This window comes from Giraffa tippelskirchi, chromosome 2 (assembly GCF_054371585.1).
Source record: "Giraffa tippelskirchi isolate mGirTip1 chromosome 2, T2T-mGirTip1v1.2.pri, whole genome shotgun sequence".
NCBI classification, from domain to species: domain Eukaryota; kingdom Metazoa; phylum Chordata; class Mammalia; order Artiodactyla; family Giraffidae; genus Giraffa; species Giraffa tippelskirchi.
In genome coordinates this window covers 190,564,824-190,591,619 of record NC_137276.1, presented here as the reverse complement: position 1 = coordinate 190,591,619, position 26,796 = coordinate 190,564,824, and the positions used below count along the sequence as shown (strand labels likewise).

Here is a 26,796-nt window from a genome sequence, read left to right as displayed (position 1 = left end):
AATGAAATATCTATATATCATATATTTGCGACTAAATCTAGGATAAGCAAAATAACTGTAAGACTGAATTGTCCCTCAATGATAATTTATTATCTTTCTAACATAACTATAAAGACTTCATAAGTTTTGGTGAACTAGAATCTTAAAGAATTTAAACTGGCTTTAAATATAGGTCACATGTTTCCTACATAAGAAATTTTGCTGGGTATTCTGATTAAAAGTTTCATTCTTCTTAATTAACCATAGTTGCTGACTAAACTTTTAAGGTAAGTCACTTACATATTAATTTTTCTATTCTTTCACCTATTTCTGAGAATACTTTTATTCAGTATTTTAATATATATTGTAAGAAATATGCATAAAATGTTCCCCTATTGCTCCAAGTTTATACTTAATAAAGACCCATACACATATTGAATTTGAGCATTTTCAATTATCCTTTAATTTGGAATTGCAAGGAAGGGAGCCTACTCCAAATAAAAATACATTTGACAACTAGAATTACTGGCACTGGTTATTTATATCACTTGAATCAGGCTCCAGTCCTTGGCTCAATTTTATTTTACTAGAAAAACTGGTGGAGAAGAAAGTGCTCTCAAATAAATGCAGCGGGATTTCTAGAGAAAGTCAGCTCTAATCACTCTAATAAAACATATAAATCAACTTTTAACTTTTAATTAATTATGAAAAGAACTTTCCAGCAATGCTAATATATTTTAAAACAGTCAAAGTTTCTAAGGTAAAATTTAAATTCTCTGTGTCACACACAAATTCCCTAGGAAAATAATCTTTGAATTTTGAAGAAAAGAATACAGAAAGATTCCCAGTGTTGACAACATTTAATGAAAACCAGGGTTAAGACAAATATTTACCTGCAAATTTTCCCCACATTTCCTTCTTAGTGTTTATCTGATACTACCTGTCTTCATTGTCTTGTCTTTCCTACAGTTTTCTATCTGTGTCTCTGTTATGCTTTTTATATTTCTCCACTTTGTTTTTTTAATAACTCACCCAATTGCACCTTCTACTTCTACCCTCTTTCTCTTCTTGGTGCCTTCCTCTCTTAAGAAAGTGTGAAAGAAAGTGAAAGTGTTAGTCCCTCAGTCGTGTCTGACTCTTTGCAATCCCGTGGACTGTAGACCGCCAGGCTTCTCTGTCCATGGAATTTTCCAGGCAAGAATACTGGAGTGGGTTGCCATTCCCTTCTCCGGGGATCTTCCCAACCCAGGGATTGAACCCGGGTTTACTGCACTGCAGGCAGATTCTTTACCATCTGAGCCACCAGGGAAGGTCGAGAAAATATGTATATAAACACTTTAGAAAATATATATTTAAATACTCTACAGAAAAAAAAAACTTTTGTCTATAGGAAGTAGAAAAATTCTAATTGTTATCTATTTTTTTCTTGGTGTACTCAAAAACATTCTCCTCATGTTATGTGCGAAGCTGCCCGTTGATTTCTCACTGTTCTCTGGCCTCAATCTATCATAAATTGGAAACTCCTCTCACTAAAGACACTAAAAATCTCTCATTTCCCAGATTCAATGATTTCTGTTCACCCCTTGTTCTATGGGAGCATGCATTTTGCCAATCAGTGTTGTACTTCATTATGTCCTTGTGTCTTTTTTCTCTTTATGTTTACAACACTCAACTCTCCAGTTTTTCTTCCTGCTTCTCTGATTACTCTGCTCAGTATATCCTTTTGGTCTCTCCCTTATCTCTCTTTGGCTAAAGCTAGAGCACTTGTTTGTAACAGAAAATTAGTTAGCTAAATGGAAATTGACTATTACATAGAAATTCCAGGGAGATTGGAGGAATCTGCTGATAAAAGGGCAGGAACAGAAGAAAACAATACAGTGAGACAGCAGCCCAAATCAAATCTCCACACTTGCTCAGTAGGAGCTCCTATCGCAGCTGCTGCACTGTGGAAGCCACAGCTCACACTGACAATGCAGCTGGTGGAGATGCAAGAAGCATTTCCTAGGATCTTGATATGGCTGCCTTGGCTGATTTTGCAACCCAAATTCATTTTTTCCTGTCCCTTTGCTCCATGCTCGATGTTACAAATCCAGTGTTAGTATGTTTGACTATTCAAACCTACATCAAGTCCCCTTACTCTAGTTGCAAGGGGATGGAAAAGTGAGTTTCTGGCTCCTTTGACTTCTAGAGTAAGTGGTAGCCTTTGCCTGATACCAAGACTCATGTAGTAGAAAAGAAGATCATTTTCAGCTATCTAAAATTACATGTATCGATTTCAAAACTTCTTTAATAAAATTTGCTGAAGTTTTTTTTCTATACCCTTCTCTTTTTTCCTTATGCACACTTTCTAATGGTTAGGACATTCATAGTTATGAATGTAACTTATGCCTTCAGTTACCCAAATACTCCAAAGTCACTGTTTATATTAAGTGCTAACAAACTCATACTACTAAGCTATCCCACCTGGATATTCAGGAGATGCTTTCTCCACAAAGTGGCCCAAACATCTGAATTCTCAAATTCAATTTGTGATGACCATCTATCCAACTCTGTCTCCTTTCTCCTTCACATCTAAGTTACTGAGTCTTAGTGACTCTACATTCTGATTCATTTCTATCTCTTTTTTCCTCCTCATCATGGGTAACCCCATGGACTGTAGCCTGCCAGGCTCCTCTGTGGGATTTCCCAAACAAGAATACTGGAGCGGGTGTGCTAGTAGTAAATTACACCAGAGAGACTAGAGCTTCATATGAATTTGAATCAACTGAAGGGAATTTTTGAAATGAAGATTGTTGAGCTTCATTCTTGCCCTCTTGAACATACATTTACAATAATACTGCATAATCTGCATTTTGTACAAATATTTCAACAATTTTGATGTGTATTCTGATTTGAGAACCATTCAATAAGAGCATCAGCTCCCTAATTAGTATTCCTGATACTAGTTTCCCTTCCTTACAGAGTATTTCTACACTACCAAATATTTATTTTAAAAAATGTAATGTGGCTCCTTGTATTAAAAGTTTCCAGTGCATGCCTGCTGTCTGACAAAGTTCAAGATCTTTCACATGGCATTCAAATCATTTTGTAATAGTTCAAATTTCTTTCCCTGGAATCTCATCCATATCCTAGACAGAATGTCCCTCACATATTCAGTTATCTCCATAAGTTTAGCTAATGTTTAGAGTCTTTTTTCATTTTTTCCAAATCCTTTCATTCTTCCACATTTTTAATGCAATAATTGCATTTTCCACTATACCAATTTCCAAAATTAGTTTCCATTGCTATTTGTTGTTGTTTAGCCACTATGTCGTGTCCAATACTTTGTGACCCCATGAACTGTAGCCCTCCAGGCTTCTCTGTGGGATTACCCAAGCAAGAATACTAGAGTGGGTATGCTAGTACTAAATACATTTAAGGGCACTCTGATAAGTGTATGACTGTTTCAATTACTTTCTCCCAATATTCTTTTTATAAAGCTTACATCTACTTGGGCTTCCCTGGTGGCTCAGATAGTAAAGAATCCGCATGCAATGTGGGAGACCTGGGTTCGATCCCCGAGTTGGGAAGGTCCCCTGGAGGTGGGCATGGCAACCCACAACAGTATTCTTGCTAGGAGAATCCCCATGAAGAAGCCTGGGGGGATACAGTCCATGGGGTCATTTACATCTACTTACATTTTACATTTACGGCATTTCATTTCAGGGAGCATGGATACTAAAAATGCAACACTGCTGTCAATGTTTGTTCTCACCGGACTTCCCTATCAATTGGAGTGGCAAATCCCCCTATTCTTGTTGTTCTTGGTGATATACCTCATCACCACTATGGGAAACCTTGGACTAATTTATCTTATCTACAATGACCCTCACCTTCACATCCCCATGTACTTATTCCTTGGGAGTTTAGCCTTTGTGGATTCTTGGATATCATCCACAGTGACCCCCAAGATGCTAGTCAATTTTTTTGCCAGGAGTAAAATGATATCTCTTTCTGAATGCATGTTACAATTTCTTTCCTTTGCATTTGGTGGAACCACGAAATGCTTTTTGCTTGCAACAATGGCATATGATCGCTATGTGGCCATATGCAAACCATTACTGTATCCAGTGATTATGACCAACAGACTATGCATCCAGCTGTTAGTCTCATCATTTGTAGCAGGGCTTATTCATCCCGTGATTCATGTAGGTGCTTTATTCAGGTTAACCTTCTGTAAGTCTAACATAATACATCACTTTTACTGTGACATCATGCCATTGTTTAGGATTTCTTGTACTGATCCTTCAATTAATGTCATAATGGTATTTATTTCCTCTGGGTCAATACAGGTGCTTAGCATTATGACTGTTCTTGTCTCTTATACACTTGTTCTATACACGGTTTTAAAAAATAAGTCTGTACAAGGCATAAGAAAGGCATTCTCCACCTGTGGAGCTCACCTGCTATCTGTCTCTTTATACTATGGGACTCTTCTCTTCATGTATGTGTGCCCTGGATCCACACAGGCAGATGATCAAGATATGATGGACTCTCTATTTTACACTGTCATAATTCCCTTGTTAAATCCAATCATATACAGCCTGAGAAATAAGAAAGTCATAGATTCACTGACAAAAGTATTAAAGAGAAATGTTTAGATTTCATACTATTATCAGTTCTTTTTTTTACTGAAATAGTCACAAAATTGTGCAGATTACATGTAGTTCAGATTGGATTAGGGTTCAAGGTTTTTTAAGTTGTTAGTACTAACATACTCCTTAAGATACTCATGTATACTGTTCAAAAGACACAAGGAATTTTCAACAATTTTCATGTCACATTAGAATAATTGAAGCAGGAAACAAATTAAAATATTTTACATACTTGTGTATTCTATAATGTAGATTTATAAAATGATTAGGTACTGAAATAGTAATGTTCCTCTAATAGGATTTGATCCTGATAGTAATATAGCTGCACAGCTTGGAGACTTAACTGCATATAAATTCACAATGGATGCAATGTTTGTGTTTGAATGAAATGATGTAAATCACAAGAATTCTGCTGCAGACTAAAAGGTCTTTCATTCCACTTTACTTGGGACATGGTGAATTGCCCCATCACCATGGGGATTCAATAGTCATATTCCAGAGAGAAATAAAAAGAAATGGGAAAAGCAATGAAGAAAAAATGAAAAGCAAGTTAAGACAGTGAAGGGAGAGTCAAATTTTAAGAGGATGCTCTCAGCCCAGTCATTGTCCATGAGCAACAAGAAGAGGGAATTGGCTCTCATTGTCTATGAGGTCACTTCCCAGTTGTGCCTGTATTTTGTAGGATAATCTGAAAACTTTCACTAATTAGAAAGCTAGATGAGACTGCAGAATTCAATTGGGATGGGCTTAAAGAAAAAGAAAAGTGGGAGAATAGGAAGGAAATGGTCAATCTTGCTAGATTTTTTTAAGGGAAACTTTTAAAATAAATCAGTAATATATAAGTCTTTCTGGCATGCAGTGTCTACATGATTTCAAATGCATATTACAAAAGTTATAATGTTAACTTGATATAATGTCATAGTGCCTAGTGGGTGGCTGGAAAAGACAAAAAATGAGCAAGATTTTGGATATTTTGTATCCTCAAGTCCTTTAACATTAGTTTTCATCTATATACTCTAAGTACAATGAGAGACCTATCTTTGGGTCCACTCCTGCCTTTCGTTTTACAACACTGAAATTCCATACACCTACTGACTGATGTACTGAGGACCTTATCCTACAAGCTATCTGCCTCTGTGTTTTGCAAAACTCTCCTTTCATCGTGTTGGTACTCAAATGTCCTAAACATAGTTGCCAGGTTATTCTTCATAGACAGAACTATGATTAAATCATATTCCTTTTCAATAATTTTTAAAGGATTGACACTGCTGATAGATAATGTACAAATACAGCATTTGTGTTTAGCTCTGCAGATGTAGTCATGGATATATTTATTTGTTCATGTGTATGTCCAGATTACATGAAATACATATACATACATTCATAGACATCTGTATCTATATCCACACCTCCCTGTATTACATCTTTCTAACTTACTGCATCATTATTGCATATCTTTCTATCTCTACCTCAACCTTCATTTCTATCCTCCTGATTCCTCCCTGATTTTCTCACCGTCTATTACATGGTCCTTTCAAATAATACCTTGGTTTAACTCAGAAGTCACTGACCCTAATGGACCTTGTCTTATACACAGTATGAGTTGCAGAAAGCTTTCCAGACACCCTGAAGTTACTCAGGTACATGCATTTGTCTGTCCACAGAGAATATACACTGTCTATTGACAATGCATTCATCTTTATTTACAACTCAAATGGTGTCCTTTCTCCAAAGCTTTTCTCACATATTACAGCATTCATAATGCATTTCCATATTATACTGAAGAAGATAGTAAAGTTCATCCATATTTCTTAGGTCACATTTGATCTTCTGTTGGTTGGCCAAAAAGTCCGTTTGGGTTTTTCAATAACACCTTAGAGAAAAACCCAAACAAACTTTTTGGCCAATCCAATATAATACTTATTTGGGGACCACAAGCTTTTTTTTTTTTTTTTTTAATAAAAATTAGGTGTCTTAGTCTCTATCTTTTGCAGTAATGAGCATAACTTTGTGACACTGCAGCCTACACACGTGAGGTCTTGAATAAGTATCTGTGAAATATTTATAAAATTGAGCTGAATCTGAGAGCACAAGTACATAGGGTGCAATAAGAATATATCACTCCTTTTAATCTTGCAATGAACCCCAGGAGACGTTGGGGCTTGGATGGCTACGGCACACAGCTTACCTTCTTAAGGTTCTTTTATGATAATTGCAAGCATTATACACTTAAAGTTACCTATTCTTGTTCTTTTTATCATGATGATTGGCTCCTGGAATAGACTATAACATATAGCAAGGAGAAGCTATTCATTTGGATGCTTGGTTTAAACACCTATTTGGTTTAAACATTTGTTTAAAATATACAAACATTCAAAAATATAATTATCCTATAATTTGAAGGTCCACTTCACAATGCTAGACTGGGTCATCTGTCCTTTTTTTGTTCCCATGAGGGATATTCCCAAGTCCTTGGAAAGAGAATAGAAATGGATCATAGTTTAGCTGCTTTTACTTTTTTCCTAAGAAAATCTTTGTTATTGCATCTATCTATATTTAAAAGAAAATTTGTTGTTGTATAACAGTCTCCGTGTACTGATGCTTTACTGTGAGTTGTCTTGATTTTACTTGTTCATTCATTATTACAATCCCAAAACTAGATTGATAACACAAAAGCTACTATCTTCTGCCATCAAAATGGTCTGGTTTTCTAACTGACCTTCCCTTGAATCAGTAGTCTGATGTCACACTCTGGCCATACGAACAAAGTCTGTTACTTGTCAAGACTTACCTTAGGTTGGGTAAGTATGGAACAGACAGTTGAGGTCCTCTCAGAAGCTCAGAATTCCTGTGCAGACTTCTCTTTTATATGCCTTGTCTGTAGATTCCTCTGCTAGGGTTTATCCTTTAGTGCAATCTCAAATATTTTACTTTATGCCTTCCACAAATTCACCAAAATCCCTAGTTCATAGATGTGATCTAATCCTCACTTCTGTTATAGACATTTCTCATCTTTTAACTTCAATTCTGTCACTTTAGTAGCATGTTGAACTCCCCAGGTCGGTAGGTACCCAATATGCTACTGCAGAAGAGTGGAGAAATAACTCCAGAAAGAAAGAAGAGGCTGAACTAAAGCGAAAACAACACCCAGGTGTAGATGTGACTGGTGATGGAAATAAAGACCGATGCTGTAAAGAATGATATTGCATAGGAACCTGGAATATTAGGCCCATGAATCAAGGTAAATTGGAAGTGGTCAAACAGGAGACGGCAAGAGTCAACATCAACATTATAGGAATCAGTGAACTAAAATGAACCAGAATGGGGGAATTTAATTCAGATTACCATTATATCCACTACTCTAGGCAAAAATTCCTTAGAAGAAATGGAGTAACTCTCAAAGTCAATAAAAGATTCCAAAATACAATACTTGGGTGCAGTCTCAAAAATGACAGAATGATCTCTGTTCTTTCCAAGGCAAACCATTCAATATCACAGTAATCCAAGTCGATGCCCCAACCACTAATGCCAAAGAAGCTGAAGTAGAAAGGTTCTATGATGACCTACAGACCTTCTAGAACTAACACAAAAAAAGATGTCCTTTTCATCATAGGGGACTGGAATGCAAAAGTAGGAAGTCAAGAGATACCTGGAGTAACAGGTAAATTTGGCCTTGGAATACAAAATGAAGCAGGGCAAAGGCTAACAGCTTTGTCAAGATAATGCACTGGTCATAGCAAACACCCTCTTCCAACAACACAAGAGATGACTCTACACATAGACATCACTAAATAGTCAATACCAAAATCAGATTGATTATACTATTGGAAGTCAAAGATGGAGAAGGTCTATACAGTCAGAAAAAAACTAGATCAGGAGCTGACTGTGACTCAGATCATGAGCTCCTTATTGAAAAATTCAGACTTAAATTGAAAAAAGTCAGGAAAACCACTAGACCATTCAGGTGTGACCGAAATCAAATCCCTTGTGATTATACAGTGGAAGTGACAAATAGATTCAAGGGATTAGATCTGATAGACAGAGTGCCTGAAGAACTATGGATGGATGTTTGTAACACTGCACAGGAGGCAGTGATCAAGATCATCCCTAAGAACAAGAAATGCAAAAAGGCAAAATGGTTGTCTGAGGAGGCCTTACAAAAAACAGAAAAGAAGAGAAGCAAAAGGCAAAGGAGAGAAAAGAAAAGATATACCCATCTGAATGCAGAGTTCCAAAGAATAGCAAGGAGAGATAACAAAGCCTTCCTCAGTGATCAGTGCAAAGAAACAGAGGAAAACAATAGAATGGGAAAGACTAGAGATCTCGTCAAGAAAATTAGAGATACCAAAGGAACATTTCATGCAAACATGGGCATAAAAGGACAAAAACAGTATGGATCTAACAGAAGCAGAAGATATTTAAAAAAGGTGGCATAATACAAGGAGTTCAGTTCAGTCGCTCAGTCATGTCTGACTCTTTGCGACCCCATGAATTGCAGCACGCCAGGCCTCTCTGTCCATCACCAACTCCCGGAGTCTACCCAAACCCATGTTCATCGAGTCGGTGATGCCATCCAACCATCTCATCCTCTGTCCTCCCCTTCTCCTCCCGCCCCCAATCCTACCCAGCATTAGGGTCTTTTCCAATGAGTCAACCCTTCGCATGAGGTGGCCAAAGTATTGGAGTTTCAGCTTCAACATCAGACCTTCCAATGAACACCCAGGATTGATCTCCTTTAGGATAGATTGATTGGATCTCCTTGCAGTTCAAGGGACTCTGAAGAGTCTTCTCCAACACCACAGTTCAAAAGCATCAATTCTTCGGCGCTCAGCTTTCTTCACTGTCCAACTCTCACATCCATACATGACCACTGGAAAAATCATAGCCTTGACTAGACGTACCTTTGTTGGCAAAGTAATCTCTCTGCTTTTAAATATGCTATCTAGGTTGGCCATAACCTTCCTTCCAAGGAGTAAGCGTCTTTTAATTTCATGGCTGCAATCACCATCAGCAGTGATTCTGGAGCCCCCAAAAATAAAGTATGACACTGTTTCCACTGTTTCCCCATCTATTTCCCATGAAGTGATGGGACCAGATGCCATGATCTTAGTTTTCTGAACGTTGAGCTTTAAGCCAACTTTTTCACTCTCCTCTTTCACCTTCAGCAAGAGGCTCTTTAGTTCTTCTTCACTTTCTGCCATAAGGGTGGTGTCATCCACATATCTGAGGTTATTGATATTTCTCCCGGGAGAAATATCAATAATACATGGAAGAACTATACAAAAAACTTCTTAATGACACAGATAACCATGATGGTCTGATCACTGACCTAGAGCCAGATATCCTGGAATGCGAAGTTAGGTGGGCCTTAGGAAGCATCACTAAGAACAAAGCTAGTGGATGTGAGAGAATTCCAGTTGAGCTATTTCAAATCCTAAAAGATGATGCTGTGAAAGTGCTGCTCTCAATATGCCAGCAAATTTGGAAAAGTCAGCAGTGGCCACAGGACTGGAAAAGACCAGTTTTCATTCCAATCCCAAAGAAAAGCAATGCCAAAGAATGTTCAAACTACCACACAGTTGCACTCATCTCACATGCTAGCAAATTAATACTCAAAATTCCCCAAGCGAGGCTTCAACAATACCTGAACTGAGAACTTCCAGATGTTCAAACTGGATTTAGAAAAGGGAGAGGAACCAGAGATCAAATTGCCAACATCCGCTGGATCATAGAGTTTCAGAAAAACTTCTATTTCTGCTTTATTGACTATGCCCAAGCCTTTGACTGTGTGGATCACAACAAACTGTGGGAAATTCTTAAAGAGATGGGAATATCAGACCATCTTACCTGACTCCTGAAAAATCTGTGTGCAGGTCAAGAAGTAACAGTTAGAACTGGACATGGAACAACAGACTGGTGTCAAATCAGGAAAGGAGTATGCCAAGGCTGTATACTGTCACCCTGCTTATTTAACTTATATGCAGAGTATAATTAATTTATATGCAGAGTACATCATGTGAAATGCTGGGATAGATGAAGCACAAGCTGGAATCAAGATTGCTGGGAGAAATATCAATAACCTCAAATATGCATAAGGTCTCCCCTTATGGCAGAAAGCAAAGAGGAATTGTGGAGCCTCTTGATAAAAGTGAAAGAGAAGAGTGAAAAAGCTGGCTTAAAACTCGACATTCAAGAGACAAAAGGTCATGGCATCCAGTCCCATCACTTCATGGCAAATAGATGGGGAGACAATGGAAACAGTGACAGACTATTTTCTTGGGCTCCAAAATCACTGCAGATGGTGACTCTAGCCATGAAATTAAAAGATGCTTGCTCCTTGGATGAAAAGCCATGACAAATCTAGACAGCATATTAAAAAGCAGAGACATTACTTTGCCAACAAAGATCTGTCTAGTCAAAGCTATGGTTTTTCCAGTAGTCATGTATGGATGTGAGACTTAGACCATAAAGAAAGGTGAGCGCTGAAGAATTGATGCTTTTTAACTGTGGTGTTGGCCAAGACTCTTGAGAGTCCCTTAGACTGCAAGATCAAACCTGGCAATCCTAAAGGAAATCAGTCCTGAGTGTTCATTAGAAGGACTGATTCTGAAGCTGAAGCTCCAATCCAATTGGCCAACTTATGTGAAGAACTACCTCACTGGAAAAGACCCTGATGCTGGGAAAGATTGAAGGCAGGAGGAGAAGGGGACGACGGAGGATGAGATGGTTGGATGGCATCACCGACTTGATGGAGATGGGTTTGAGCAAGTTTTGGGAGTTGGTGATGAGACAAGGTAGCCTGGCATGCTGAAGTCCATGGGGTTGCAAAGAGTCGGACATGACTGAGAGACTGAACAGAACTTAGTAGCATGCTGGAAAAGAGGTAAATATACACTTCTACTGAAATCATATTTTGGACAAGATACCCTGTTGAGTCCTTTAAAAAAGTAATGCAAAATTACATACGTATTATTTAATGATTCAGTTTAGTTCAGTTCAGTCGTTCAGTCATGTCCGACTCTTTGCGACCCCATGAATCGCAGCACATCAGGCCTCCCTTAAGAGTAAAGCATGATATTATATTATTAAGTTCACTTGGTTGTCAGGAACACTGGTGATATTTGATTAAAACATTCCATGGAAACACTAATAATATACATGAAATAATGATAGCTTACAGTGAACGATGTTGGATTCCTGATCTCCTAAGAAGATTTAGTTTTGGGTCCAGAGACCAGGCTTGATCACTCAAGTGCCCCCCTCACTAGTCTTAGCAAGGGAGCTATATACTTTTTCCACTGGGTAATACAGTAAATCAAAAGAAAGTCTGAAGGTTGTGAAGGCCTTACCAGACCCACTCCCACAATTTACATTTTAAAAGGACAGGATTAGTCAGAAGGTTCTTAAGAAGGAGAAACATGTCCTTGAGCAGGATACTTTGTTGTTACATAATCATTGGTACGGAGTTTAAGGAAAAACATATCCTTGAGCAAGATGAGTTGTTTTGTTATGTAATCATTAGCTCTGGGCTTAAAGGAAAAAATGTTTGTCTTCTTCTCCTTCTTGAGAGCCCTAGACCCCCTTCCTCTCCTGGGGCGGGGAGGGGGGGGGGGACTTCTTATCAACCTACCTAAGAATTGACTTTCTCAATACTCTATATTATGAAGATGCATTGCTTTTCTTAATCTGGAGATTTAAAAGGATTCATAGCTCCTCTCTCTTTATATACATATATATTCATACATTTTTTTCACCATTTTATAATACTTTCTACTATTCAGAAGATTGCTCACAAAATTATCCAGCAATGCATTCAAACAAACAAAAGAGTTAGAATTTAGGTAAAATCAAAGAAACACAAATTAAAACTAGTACTATGTTTCTAAAGTCTGGTTTAACAGTATGGAAGAGTCTTATTGAGTGTAGTACACTCAATACACATCATTGTACACATTGATGTGTACACATCAATAATTCCAGTTCTAGATTGTTTTAGTTCTTTAAAAAAGGTTTTCAAAATTTGTTGGCTTGGAAATACCTAGGAATATTGTTAAAACAGATTGACAGGCTCCACCAATAGAGTTTTTGCTTTATTAACGTTAGTGCTATTGGTTTATAAACATGTTTACTGAAGCACTGCTTTGGACTGAATTTTGAGTTTCCTTAAAATTCATATGTTGAAGTCCTAACTTCTAAGGTGGCACTATTTGGAGTGGGGTCCTTGGGAGGTAATTAGGGTTAGACTATGGCATCAAAGGGTGGGATATTCATGATAGGATTAGTGTACTTATAAGAAGAGAAAGAGATATATAGTGTGCCTTGCTCTTGCTCTCTCATTCTCTCTCTCTCTCCATCCCCCTTTCTGACCTTTCTCCAGGAGTACTCACCCATGGAAGGCCATGTGAGCACAGTGAGAAGGCAGTGGTCTATGAGTTAAGAAGTGGCTTCTGATACAGTGGCTACTGTATCACTGGCACCTTGCTTTTGAATTTTTCATCCTTCAGAACTGTAAAAAATAAAGGTTTGTGTTCAAGCCACCCACTGTATGATATTTTGTTACAGCAGCTGAACAGAATAGGATAACCACTGTTTTAAAATAATCAGTGAAGCAAAATTGTTATAATATCTAAATATTTAGAGACCAGTCAAAGAGAAGTGCCTATATTCCCTACTTCTACTTCTAGGTAAATATTCTAAAAGCTTTCACCTTTTGTATTATACTCTACTTTCCCTCCTGCTTTGTACAGGTAGATGCATACATCAACATAACATTTCTTTCAAAGGATGAAGAATTGTGGACCTTTTTCTACACTTTCCTTGGGAACAATGATTGAAAGTGATAATAAACAATCAAAATTGCATTGCATAATTTCAATAAGGTTAATTAATGCGAAGAAAATCTGTCCATGAGAAAAACACTAATTGCCAACTTTTGTACCACTTTTGTACCATCATTCTCAGAGAAAATTTCATATATAAGATGTTCCACTTGCTATAATGACATGATGTTTATCCCCTCTGTGGAAGTATCCTCTATTTTAGACTTATCTGATAGCAATAAAAGATAATCTTCTCATATTTCCTTTATTTTTCAAGAAAAATAAAGAGAATCACAGGGTTTACAGTGAGTGTTAAAAAGACTTCAAAAATGTCTAAAATGTAAGACTGAACCAAAAAAGTAAGGCTTAACTATACACTGCTTACACAAAACCAACCTTAAATATAAAGACCCCAAGAAGTTCCAAATAAAAGTAAAAGGACAGGAAAACATCATGAAATTACTCAGAAAAAAAAAGAAGTGATTTTGTTGATAGCAACTAAACTGACATACTGACAGTATAGAATATTTTGCCCAACAGAAGCAGAAAACAGTATTTTAAAGCACATAAACATAGCTATAAATGTATGGTAAGTTCTTGAGTTGTATATGTTGCTTATATGTGCTTTTGTGTTTGAAATATACCAATCCACTCCACTCTCTTTGAGGAATAAATGAAACTGGAGATATTTTAAAGCATGCAAGGACATTTTTTGTTATGCCAATTCCTTCTTGAGAAAGAACTGCAAATTCATTAACCTTACTGAATAAAGAATTACTGACAAAAGCCAAATGATTTGTACCTCCCCAAATAATTTGCTTTTTATTTGAGACCAATGTTTTAAAACAAAAGAGTAAAATTCTTATACTCTTGTGTTTCTTCTCCCTTCTCTTCTCTCCCCTCCCTTTCCTTCTTTGCTTTTTTTTTCTTTTTCTCCATAGCAAATTGCTACAAAACTAACAAATTACATTATATAAACTTATTAGCAACTAGCATTATATATATAATGAATTATATATATTTTTTCAATTTGACGGGTTCATATAACATTTGGAAAGTAATATAGGGCAGGTGCTATTTTCTCTCTCAGGGCAAGTGAATGAACAGACTCAAGATGACATGAGTAGGGAAGCAGATACCCACTATGTTCCAATGTCAGTAATCAGCTTTGGGGGAGTTTCCCACTGCAATAGGAGCTGACAGTGGGGTTAGCAGGAATTTTTTTTAATTTATTTATTTTTTAATTGAAGGATAATTGTTTTACAGAATTTTGTTATTTTCTGTCAAACCTCAACATGAATCAGCCATAGGTATACATATATCCCCTCCCTTCTGAAACTCACTCACATCTCCTTCCCCACTCCCCACCTCTAGGTTGATACAGAGCCCCCGTTTGAGTTTCCTGAGACATACAGCAAATTCCCATTGGCTATCTATATACGGAATCTAGAAAAATGGCACTGAAGAATTTATTTGCAGGGCAGCAATGGAGAAACAGACATGGAGAATAGACTTACGGACATGGGGAGAGGGGAGGAGAGGGTGAAATGTATGGAGAGAGTATCATGGAAACTTACATTACCATATGCAAAATAGATAGCAGGAATTTTTTGACCTCTTGATACATAAAGAGTTGTGACCTTGAAAACAAAGCCTAATGATTTTTTAAAGCACCTAATTCCTTGCATTTTTCTTGCATCTTTCTTCCATCAAAGTGTGATAGAGGAGAAAAGCGAAACCTCTTAAACACTGTTGTTAGCTATGTAAATTGGTATACCCACTATGGAAAACAGTATGGAGATTCCTTAAAAAACTAAAAAGCGCTATCATATGATCCAGCAATCCCATTCTGGGGTATATGTCTGAAAGAAAGGAAAATACTAATTTGAAAAGATACATCCACCGCAAAGTTCATAGCAGCACTATTTACCACAGCCAAACATCAAACTACCCAACTGTTCAACAACAGATGATGGGCTTAAGAAGATGTGGTATACAGAAACAATAAAATCTTACTCATCTAATAAGTGAATGAAATACTGCCATTTACAGCAACACGGATAGATCTAGAGATTATCGTACTATAGTCAGAAAGAGAAAAACAAATATCATATGATATCACATATGCAGAATCTAAAAATTAATGCAAATAAGTCTATATATAAGATAGAAAGAAACTCAAAGACACAGAAAGCAAACTTATGTTTACCAAAGTGCAAAGAGAAGAAAGAAGGGATAAATTAGAAAACGTCAGTTTTCATTCCATTCCCAAAGAAAGACAATGCCAAAGAACCCTCAAACTACCGCACGATTGCACTCATCTCACACGCTAGTAAAGTAATGCTCAAAATTCTCCAAGACAGACTTCAGCAATACATGAACCGTGAACTTCCAGATGTTCATGCTGGTTTTAGAAACGGCAGAGGAACCAGAGATCAAATTGCCAATATCCGCTGGATCATCGAAAAAGCTAGAAGTTCCAGAAAAACATCTATTTCTGCTTTATTGACTAAGCCAAAGCCTTTGACTGTGTGGATCACAATAAACTGTGGAAAATTCTCAAAGAGATGGGAATACCAGACCGTCTGTCCTGCCTCTTGAGAAACCTGTATGCAGGTCAGGAAGCAACAGTTAGAACTGGACATGGAACAACAGACTGGTTCCAAACAGGAAAAGGAGTACGTCAAGGCTGTATATGGTCACTCTGCTTATTTAACTTATATGCAGAGTACATCATGAGAAATGCTTGGCTGGAGGAAGCACAAATTGGAATCTAGATTGCCGGGAGAAATATGAATAACCTCAGATATGCAGATGACACCATCCTTATGGCAGAAAGTGAAGAGGAACTAAAAATCCTCTTGATGAAAGTGAAAGAGGAGAGTGAAACAGTAGGCTTAAAGCTCAATGTTCAGATAACTAAGATCATGGCATCTGGTCCCATCAATTCATAGCAAATAGATCGGAAAACAGTGGAAACTGTGTCAGACTTTATTTTGGGGGGGCTCCAAAATCATTGCAGATGGTGACTGCAGCCATGAAATTAAAAGACGCTTACTCCTGGAAGGAAAGTTATGACCAACCTAGATAGCATATTAAAAAGCAGAGACATTACTTTGCCAACAAACGTCCGTCTAGTCAAGGCTATGCTTTTTCCAGTAGTCATATATGGATGTGAGAGTTGGACTGTGAAGAAAGGTGAGCACCAAAGAATTGATGCTTTTGAACTGTGGTGTTGGAGAAGACTCTTGAGAGTCCCTTGGACTGCAAGGAGATCCAACCAGTCCATCCTAAAGGAGATCAGTCCTGGGTGTGTTCACTAGAAGGTCTGATGTTGAAGCTGAAACTCCAATACTTTGGCCACCGCATGCGAAGAGTTGACTCATTCTAAAAGACCCTCATGCTGGGAAGGATTAGGGGCAGGAGAAGAAGGGGATGGCAGAGGATGAGATAGCTGGATGGCATCACCAACGCTATGGACATGAGTTTGGGTAAACTCCAGGAGTTGGTGATGGACAGGGAGGCCTGGTGTGCTGCAACTCATGGGGTCGCAGAATCGGATACGACTGAGTGACTGAACTGAACTGAACTGAACTGATGTAATTAACAGGTACAAACTACTGTACCTGATTTAGATAAACCACAAGGATTTACTGTATAGCACAGGTAACTATTTTCAATATCTTATAATAATCTACAATGAAAAATAATCTGAAATACATATATAACTGAATCACTTGACTGTACACCTGAAATTAACACACTATTGTAAATCAATAACACATCAATTTAAATGAACACTGCTTAGAGTGAATTTCTATAACTTTATAACTTTAGAAGTCTTATATTATTAAAACTAATATCTCTTATTTGGATATATATAAATATATGTGTGTATAATACATACATATAATTAGCAAAAAGGTTAATCATAAATACAGATACGTAAAATTACAAACTTAGCTATCCAAATAGTTGCTTTGATTCAACAAAGCGGAGAGATATCTGAAAATACCGAACACTTCATAGCGAAGAAAACTTTCAGTGGAAAATCAAGATTCCTATTGTTCTAGCACAAACCAGAGGAAAGATAGATTTTAAGAAGCCTCATGATAATTAGTGCATAACTGATACAGTTGTAAGTAGACAGTCTTCAGGAACCCATGAGAACCCCACCGTGTTAATACTAACAACATCAGGTAAGTACCACAGCCTCCAGAAAGCAGTCAGCTAAGCAGAAAAGCAGTCAGCTAAGCCAGGCTTCAACTGTATGTGAACCGTTAACTCCCAGATGTTCAAGCTGGATTTAGAAAAGGCAGAGGAACCAGAGATCAAGTTGCCAACATCCGTTAGATCACCGCAAGAGAAAGAGAGCTCCAGAAAAACTTCTGCTTTATTGACTATGCCAAAGCCTTTGACTGTGTGGATCACAATAAACTGTGGAGAATTCTTAAAGTGATGGGAATACTGGACCACCTGACCTGCCTCTTGAGAAGTATGTATGCAGGTCAGGAAGCAACAGTTAGAACTGGACATGGAACAACAGACTGGTTCCAAATAGGGAAAGGAGTATGTCAAGGCTGTATATTGTCACCCTGCTTATTTAACTTACATGCAGAGTAAATCATGAGAAAAGGTGGCCTGGATGAAGCACAAGCTGGAATCAAGACTGCCAGGAGAAATATCAGTAACTTAAGATATGCAGATGACACCACCCTTACGGCAGAAAGGGAAGAACTAAAGAGCCTCTTAATGAAAGTGAAAGAGGAGAGTGAAAAAGTTGGCTTAAAGCTCAACATTCAGAAAACTAAGATCATGGAATCTGGTCCCATCAATTCATAGCAAATAGATGGGAAAACAGTGGAAACAGTGTCAGACTTTATTTTTGGGGGCTCCAAAATCACTGCAGATGGTGATTGCAGCCATGAAATTAAAAGACACTTACTCCTTGGTAGAAAAGTTATGACCAACCTAGACAGCATATTAAAAAGCAGAGACATTACTTTGCCAACAAAGGTCCATCTAGTCAAAGCCATGGTTTTACCTATAGTCATATATGGATGTGAGAGTTGGACTATAAAGAAAGCTAAGTGCCGAAGAATTGATGCTTTTGAACTGTGGTGTTGGAGAAGACTCTTGAGAGTCCTTTGGATTTCAAGGAGATCCAACCAGTCCACCCTAAAGAAAATCATTCCTGAATACCCATTGGAAGGAGTGATGCTGAAGCTGAAACTCTAATACTTTGGCCACCTGATGCGAAGAACTGACTCATTTGAAAAGACCTTGATGCTGGGATAGATTGAAGGTAGGAGGAGAAGGGGACGACAGAGGATGAGATAGTTGGATGGCATCATCGACTCAATGGACATGAGTTTGAGTAAACTCCGGGAGTTGGAGAGTCGGACACAACTGAGCGACTGAACTGAACTGAAGCAGAAAATTATGTTGTTTTTCAGTTGCTAAGTCATGTCTGACACTTTGAAACCCCATGAAGAATATTACAGCAATTCAAAATTTATTTTTATCATATAAATTTTGTAAGTTTATAAAATTATAGAAAGATAACTAGACTTACAGATTGAATACCTAGATACAGTAAGTTTTACAATTTAGGGAAAGTCTAAATCTGAATTATTCCTAAATGGGAAAAATAACAGTATCCTTTAAGAACTGATGTGAGGGTTAAAGAAGATAAAGTGCCTTTTAAACAGAAAAGTACTTTGCACTTTTATACTTTATCTCTTCTCATTCTTCAAAAGAGTTAAAATTGCACAAATTTTACAATCCCTATAGAGTGATCTGTTCTGGTCTCTTGAGTCCATGACACCTCTTAATTCAGTCTGAGCTTGATTCAGCTAAATGGTAGAAGAGGAAATTTTTCTTAAATAAGCATGAAGCTCCTTTTGAGAAACTAAACTTGGGTGAAAGCTTCCATTTTATATTTTGTACAAAAGAATATTATATATATACCAAAATAATCAAAAGGAAAAATATTCTGTACATTTAATTATACTCAAGTTTCATGATAATAAATGCACACTTAGATGAAGTTTTACCAAGACTTGAAATTTGTTTCATTTTAATCATATACATAAGGAATATCATAAATAAATTTTTCTTCATCTTGAAGACACTGTTGGTGCTCATTATTCTTCTGAAATTATTACTCTAATTTCTGCTGTATTATACTGATTACAAAATAGAAACTACTAGATAAACTGTATCACAATGTTAGACATCTTAATAAACTGTTTAGAAAAGTTTACAAAATTTATGTCTGAAAAATGAAAATATGCTAATTCTGAAAGACAAAATAAACTTTGAGTTGTACTTCATTACACTATCATTTATAAGGGTACTAAGATAAAAATGATTTCTTAACAAGAATGCACATTCTTGCCACTTATATTCAATGTAGTTTTTAAAGTCCTAGCAATAGTAATAGGAGAACAAAAACAAATAAAAGGAATCCAGATTGGAAAGGAAGAAGCAAAACTGTCACTGTTTGCAGATGACATGATACTGTACACAGAAAATCCTAAAAATAACACTAGAAAACTACTATAGTTCATCAAAGACTTCAGTAAAGTAGCAAGATAAAAATTAATATACAGAAATCTGTTTCATTTCTATACACTAAAAATGAACTATAAGAAAGAAAAATCATAGAAATTATCCCATTTACAATCAAGTCAAAAAGAATAAAATACTTAGGAATAAACTTACTTAAGGAGGCAAAAGACCTGCTTTCTGAAAAGTATAAGATGCTGATGAAAGAAGGTGAAGACAGCACAAACAGATGGAAAAAATAAACTGTTCTTGAATTGGAAGAATCAATGTTATTAAAATAATCATATTACTGAAAGCAATCTACAGATTCAATGCAATTCCTATCGATGGTATTTTTAACAGAAATGAAACAAATAATCTAAACTTTATATATTAACATCCAAAACAATCTTGAGGATAAAGAACAGAGCTGGAGGAGTCATGCTTCCTACCTTCAGACCATACTACAAAACTACAGTAATCAAAAAGGTACAGTATAGGCACAAAAACACACATATAAATCAGTGGAACAGAACAGAAATCCCAGAAAGAAACCAACAAACTTATGATCAATTAGTCTACCACAGAGGAGGCAAGAATATACAATGGATCAAAGACAGTCTCTTCAGTAAGTGGTTCTGGGAAAACTGGAGAGCTACATGTAAAAGAATGAAATTAGAATTCTAATATTATAGTAGATTTAATTATAAAACATTGATTCCACATTTTTATTGATTATATTTTATACAGAGTGATTATAATATATTGGTTATATTCCCTACACTGTACATTACATCCTTATATCTTATTCATTTTATATCTAGTAATTTTTACTTCTTAAATCTCATTTTATGTGACTTCAATAATATATGCCCTGTAATTTTCTATGTCCTCCAATGACGAAGGAGGATTCTGTGCATGGCAAGTGCCCTGTGTATTGCAAGCTTTCACAGACATTACCTTGTTAGATGTGAAGAACCACACACCTCATGCACCTCCACTGAAAAATAATCTGCTTTAAACAATATTTACAGGAGATTCAGAGGCATTAAAGTTTTTGAAGCACTGACCCAGGCACCTCCCACTGAAATCTTTGTCTTTGTTTTCCCTTGTTCCTTCAGTGATTTTTGCTTAGTAAGATCGTTCATCAGATTTAAGGTTAAAGAGACAAGTTTCCTATAGGTCTGGAAAGTGAGCTTCACTTTGCATGAGGAAGACAACTATTGGCTCCTGAAGGGACTCTACAATGGTAGCCTCATCAAAATCATGATTAGTTCAGGCAAGACCATACTAATCAAAGTACACAAAGTAACATTTTACAGATAAAATGGGGTTTGCACAAACATTCCAGAAACATCATACCTGGTGGAAAGTAGTGACATAAAATGCAATTATCAACTGTTAAAACTGGAACTGTCTACAATAACTCAATGTTTATGATTTCACAGGCTATAATGCCCTCTGGGGCCACCTGGACTTCTGAATGCTCAAATCCACAATGCCCAGAGGAACAGCTTGGTTTTGTCCTAAAGGGAATTCTTGGGCACTACTAGGGAATTTTCGTTCTTCACTCCTTCCTCTTTGGACAAAAGCACACAGTTACACAACTAGTTGACTCTTGGCTTTGAAGCCAATTTATATTAACAGCATTTTCCTGTGCTTGGAAAATAAAGTCTCCAAAATGAATCAGTGTGTGAAGAACTGTGACCTGTGTTATTGCCATTCCTGCGCTATTGTATTTTTTTCTTTTTAGAATGCTTAACATTTCGAAGCATTTTTAAAGTTTCTTACAAGATGGGTAAGAGAAAATATTTTTGTAATATTTACTATTCTTTACATATTGTTCTTTATATATAAAGTTAAAATACTAAGGAATTCACAATAATATTAGGTTGGGTTTACAAGATGCTAATAAAGTCAGGTGAATATGGAAAACAAATAGTGAATAATATATGTATTTTATTTTAATGACTATACTCTAAACAAGCAAAATGATTGTAAGCCTGGATTACTGCCTTTATCAATGTTTTATTATCTGTGAACATAATTATAATGACTTCATGAGATAAATTTTGATGAATTGAAAATTAAACAACTTAAACAGTATTTAAATATCACTTCATAATGATTAGTAGCTAAGAATTCTCTCCAGTTATTCTTAATGAAGGAGAAGGCAATGGCACCCCACTCCAGTACTCTTGCCTGGAAAATCTCATGGACGGAGGAGCCTGGTAGGCTACAGTCCACGGGGTCGCTAAGAGTTGGACACGACCGGGCGACTTCCCTTTCACTTTTCACTTTCATGCACTGGAGAAGGAAATGGCAACCCACTCCAGTGTTCTTGCCTGGAGAATCCCAGGGACAGGGGAGCCTGGTGGGCTGCCGTCTATGGGGTCGCACAGAGTCGGACACGACTGAAGCAACTTAGCCTTCTTATTGAAAAATACATTTTATTTAATTGATGATATTCTTTGAATAAAATTTCTACCTTAAGTCACTTAAATTTTAACCCCTTTATCTTTCACATCCTTCTGACAATACTTTATTTGAACATTTTGTATATATGTATCAGGAAATATGCAGAAAATGCTTTTCCACTGCTATTTCCAGCATTTCTGAATTAAGGATCCACATATATATTTGAGTTTGAGAATTTTCAATTATTTAGTGACTTAGGATTGCATAGAAGGGAGCCCATTCAAAAAAAAATTAATAACTGCAAATACTGTTGCTGATTATTTATGTAGTCTAAAGTAAGTTTCAGTATTTTGCTCAATTTTATTCTGTTAAAAATAATCTGGTGGAGAAAAGTGTGTCAAGTAAAACCAGGAGGACTTCTAGAGAAATTCAGTTCTAACCAACGTAATAACAAAATGAATCAACTCAAATATGGAAAGAGCTTTACAAGCAGAAATAGTATACTTATGGGCATCACAAAGTTTCTAAGGTAAAATTTAAGATGAAAATCTATTCCATGTAAAAATTTCATACAAAAATGAAATTTTGAATAAAAGAATAAAAGAAAAAGGAAGGATTCCCATGGTTGACAATTCTTAATGAAAACCAGAATTAAGGTAAACATTTAATGCCTACATCTTAGCCTTTCCCTTTTTACCATCTTCAGTCTTCCTCCTATATATGTTTACTTCTCTTCTGTGGCTTGTCTTATGCGTCTATGCCTATACTTATCCGTCTATGCCTATTTCTCTTCTCCCATCTTGTGAATTTTTCACCCACCCAAATTTATCTTTCCAATTCTCCTACTTCCTTTCTCTTCTTGATGCTTTCCTTTCCTTTTCTTGAAAACTTTTAAAAAAACTATCTACAGGAAAAAAAAATTTATATCTTGTCTATAGTGAGTAGAACAATAGATTGTTCTCCAGATCTTGGATTCTCTACTTCATCCTTGTCACTATTGTGCCATGTGTTCTTTTCATTATTCTCCGGTATCAACTCCATCACATAATGGAAACTACTCTCACTAAAGTCATTTAAAAATCTCTTAATTTTCATACTCAATGACATTTGTTCACTCCATGTCTCATCAGTTCATTTATTTTAGCAACTGACACGATACACTTCTTTGAGCTTCTTGAGTATCTTTCATCTCTTTATGTTCATAACTCTCATATCTCCAGTTTCCCCAGATTTTCTGATCATTCTGCTCTTCTGGTCTTTCCTTGTCTTTCATCACTGCCAAACAGGGCTACTGGTTCCAACATGAGATGCTTTCTTGAATAGAAATTTTCTTTAACACAGAAATACTAGTTAGATTAGAGGAACCAGCTGGAAAAATGGCAGCAACAAGAAGGAAGAAACGCAGCCAGTCAACAACCAAAATCATGTCCCAATATTAGCTCCTTGAGGGCTGTTGTCACTGGTGCTGGCTTTGATGCTACTGCTCGTACTGACAATGACACTGGTGTGGGTGCAGGATGCATTTTCTGAAGCCTCCCATTGCTGCCATGGCCACCTTAGCAAAGAAAACTCTTTTTGTCCTTGTCCCTTTGTCACTCTCTCTCTCTAAATTTCAAATCCACTGTAGGTGGGTTTGATTTGCCAAATTTATATCATGTCCCCTCACTCTAGGTGCAAGAGGAATGGAAAAATCAGTTTTTGATTCTCTGGGATTCTAGAGTAGGTGGTAGATACCTGCCACCAGTTTATGGTGGCAGGAGGGTGGAAAAGAGGGTCAGATATTGGCTATCCAAAAAAATTACATAAATCCTCTATAACCTCTTTAATATACTTTCTTATGTTTCATTTTCACTCTCCTTCTTCACTTGATGCACATTCTCTAATAAAGATGTCGTGTACCGGTATACTCTAAGCTACCCTTAATCACTCCCAAGACATTTATTTCTAATAAACTCAAGGAAAGCTCATACCACAAAGTATATCAACTTAGATGGTCAGAGATCACTATCTTCACAAACTGGCCACTGTATATGAGTTATCAACCCATTTTCAGTGAAAATCTACTCAAGCACCAAGAGACCCTTCTCTATTCTTCACTTAACACCATCTTCACATTCAGTATTAGGTGACTCTACATTCTGAATTCTTTTGAATCTACGTCTTCACCCTTTTCATCACTCCGAATATCACTTCACCCATGGACTAGTTACTTCATATGTATTTTAATCACTTGAAAAGTAAGTTTAAAACACAGATCATTAGACTTCATTCTGGACCATTACATCAATTTTTACAGTAAAACTTTATCATTTATATTTTGCACAAAAAGTTCCTTAGAAAATGTTGATCTGGTGTAATCTGGCTTGGAAATTAGTGGACAATAAAAACAGCTTCCTGACTTTGATTCCTGATTTTACTTTTTCATTTCTGCAGCCAATTTCTATAGAAACATATATTTATTTTAAAAACTCTGAGAGTGCCACTCCCATCTCTTGTTTTCAGTGTATGTTTATTACCTGATGAATAGTGTTCAAGATCCTTCATATGACATTCAATTTATTACCCAGGTCCATCAAGCTTCTTTCCCTGAACCTATAGCCATGTTTCAGACAGAATTTCCCTATTACACTCGACTCTATGCTCAAACATTTATCACATATTTAAAATTTTTCATTTTTCTGAATGTGTTCACTGCTTCACATTTTTTAAATTGTATTTATTTTTATTCCAACCAAAGGGATCTCATTCATTTCAAAGATAATAACAAACCTAAGAGGGCATTCTGATATGCATGGTTTATTTCAACTCTCTTCCACATATCTTCATGTTTTAAACTCCTTGTGACTTTTTTTTTTAAATCATTTTTTCTCCATTTCATTTCAGGTAACACTCAGTGAGGACATGGAAAAGGAAAATGCAACATTGCTGACAGAATTTATTCTCACAGGACTCATATATCAACCAGAATGGCAAATTCCCCTGTTCCTGCTGTTCTTGATGATATATCTTATCACCATCATGGGAAATCTTGGTCTGATTGCTCTCATCTGCAATGATCCTCACCTTCACATCCCCATGTACTTATTCCTTGGGAACCTGGCTTTTGTGGATGCCTGGATATCATCCACAGTGACACCCCAGTTGCTGGTCAATTTCTTTGCAAAGAGCAAAATGATGTCTCTCACTGAATGCAAGATACAATTTTTTTCCTTTGCAGTCAGTGTAACCACAGAATGTTTTCTGCTGGCAACAATGGCATATGATCGTTATGTGGCCATATGCAAACCATTACTTTACCCAGTTATTATGACCAAAAGAATATGCATCCAGCTATTAATTTCATCTTTTTCAGGTGGCCTTTTTCATGCCATACTTCATAATGCTTTTTTATTGAGATTGACCTTCTGTAATTCTAACATAATACGTCACTTTTACTGTGACATTGTACCATTATTTAAGATTTCCTGTACTGACCCTTCCATTAATTTTCTGATGGTATTTATTTTCTCTGGGTCAATACAGGTGTTCACCATTCTTACTGTTCTTGTCTCTTATACATTTATTCTTCTTACAGTCTTAAAAAAGAAGTCTGTACAAGGCATAAGGAAGGCCTTCTCTACCTGTGGAGCCCATCTCCTGTCTGTCTCTTTATACTATGGGCCTCTTCTCTTTATGTATGTGAGCCCTGGATCTGCACAAGCAGATGATCAAGATATAATGGACTCTCTGTTTTATATGGTCATAATTCCTTTGTTAAATCCAATCATCTACAGCTTGAGAAATAAGAAAGTCATAGATTCACTGGCAAAAATGTTAAAGAGAAATGCTTAGATCTCATACTAATACACTTACTCCTTTATTAAAAGTCAAAAATTTGTGTAGATTAGATGTTACTCTATATTGATTAATGCTCAAAGGTTTCGCACTAATCATTGCCCTAGAGCTTTAGTGAGTACTAATAAGCATCTTAAAATGTTTATATATTACTGAAACACATAGAAAATTTTTTTCATCAAGTATTTAAGTATACTAGAATAATTTAAGAGGAAAACAAAATATTTTATACATATATTCTCAATGTGGCTTCACAAATGCATTAAATACCATAGTGGTGTATTCAACTCTGAAAAGAATTTGAATATGATGTTTTTGATAACAATAGAGCTGTGCAGCCTGAGACTCATATCACATTTAACTTCACAGTGAAGGCAGGTTTGTATTTGAATGAACAGAGTCAAATATCAGAAATTCTGCTAGCCATCAAAATGTCTTTCATTCCACTCTATTTGGGCCATGGTGAATTTCACTTTTTGTAGGGTTTCAACTGTCACAGAGAAACTAACAGAAATGGTAAGGAAATTTAAAAATTTCAGAAGAGAGTTAAAGCAGGGAAAGTC

At 36.4% G+C, this 26,796-nt stretch overlaps 2 protein-coding genes and 1 long non-coding RNA gene across 3 annotated transcripts; all 3 read left to right on the top strand.

Moving 5' to 3' along the window:
* Window positions 1-1,628: 1,628 nt before the first annotated feature.
* On the top strand, window positions 1,629-4,619 carry LOC145539104 (olfactory receptor 5H2-like). Its single transcript, XM_081572567.1, has one exon. It carries the CDS (start codon window positions 3,513-3,515, stop codon window positions 4,617-4,619), a length of 1,107 nt encoding a protein of 368 aa, XP_081428693.1. The 5' UTR covers window positions 1,629-3,512.
* Window positions 4,620-8,222: 3,603 nt separating this feature from the next.
* LOC145539106 (uncharacterized) lies at window positions 8,223-13,150 on the top strand. Its single transcript, XR_014077573.1, has 3 exons — window positions 8,223-9,067; window positions 11,444-11,496; window positions 12,991-13,150. It is a non-coding gene; the product is annotated as an uncharacterized LOC145539106 (long non-coding RNA).
* An 8,727-nt stretch (window positions 13,151-21,877) lies between these two features.
* On the top strand, window positions 21,878-26,230 carry LOC145539490 (olfactory receptor 5H1-like). Its single transcript, XM_081573573.1, has one exon. The coding sequence runs from the start codon at window positions 25,301-25,303 to the stop codon at window positions 26,228-26,230; it is 930 nt and encodes a 309-aa protein (XP_081429699.1). The 5' UTR covers window positions 21,878-25,300.
* Window positions 26,231-26,796: the final 566 nt, after the last annotated feature.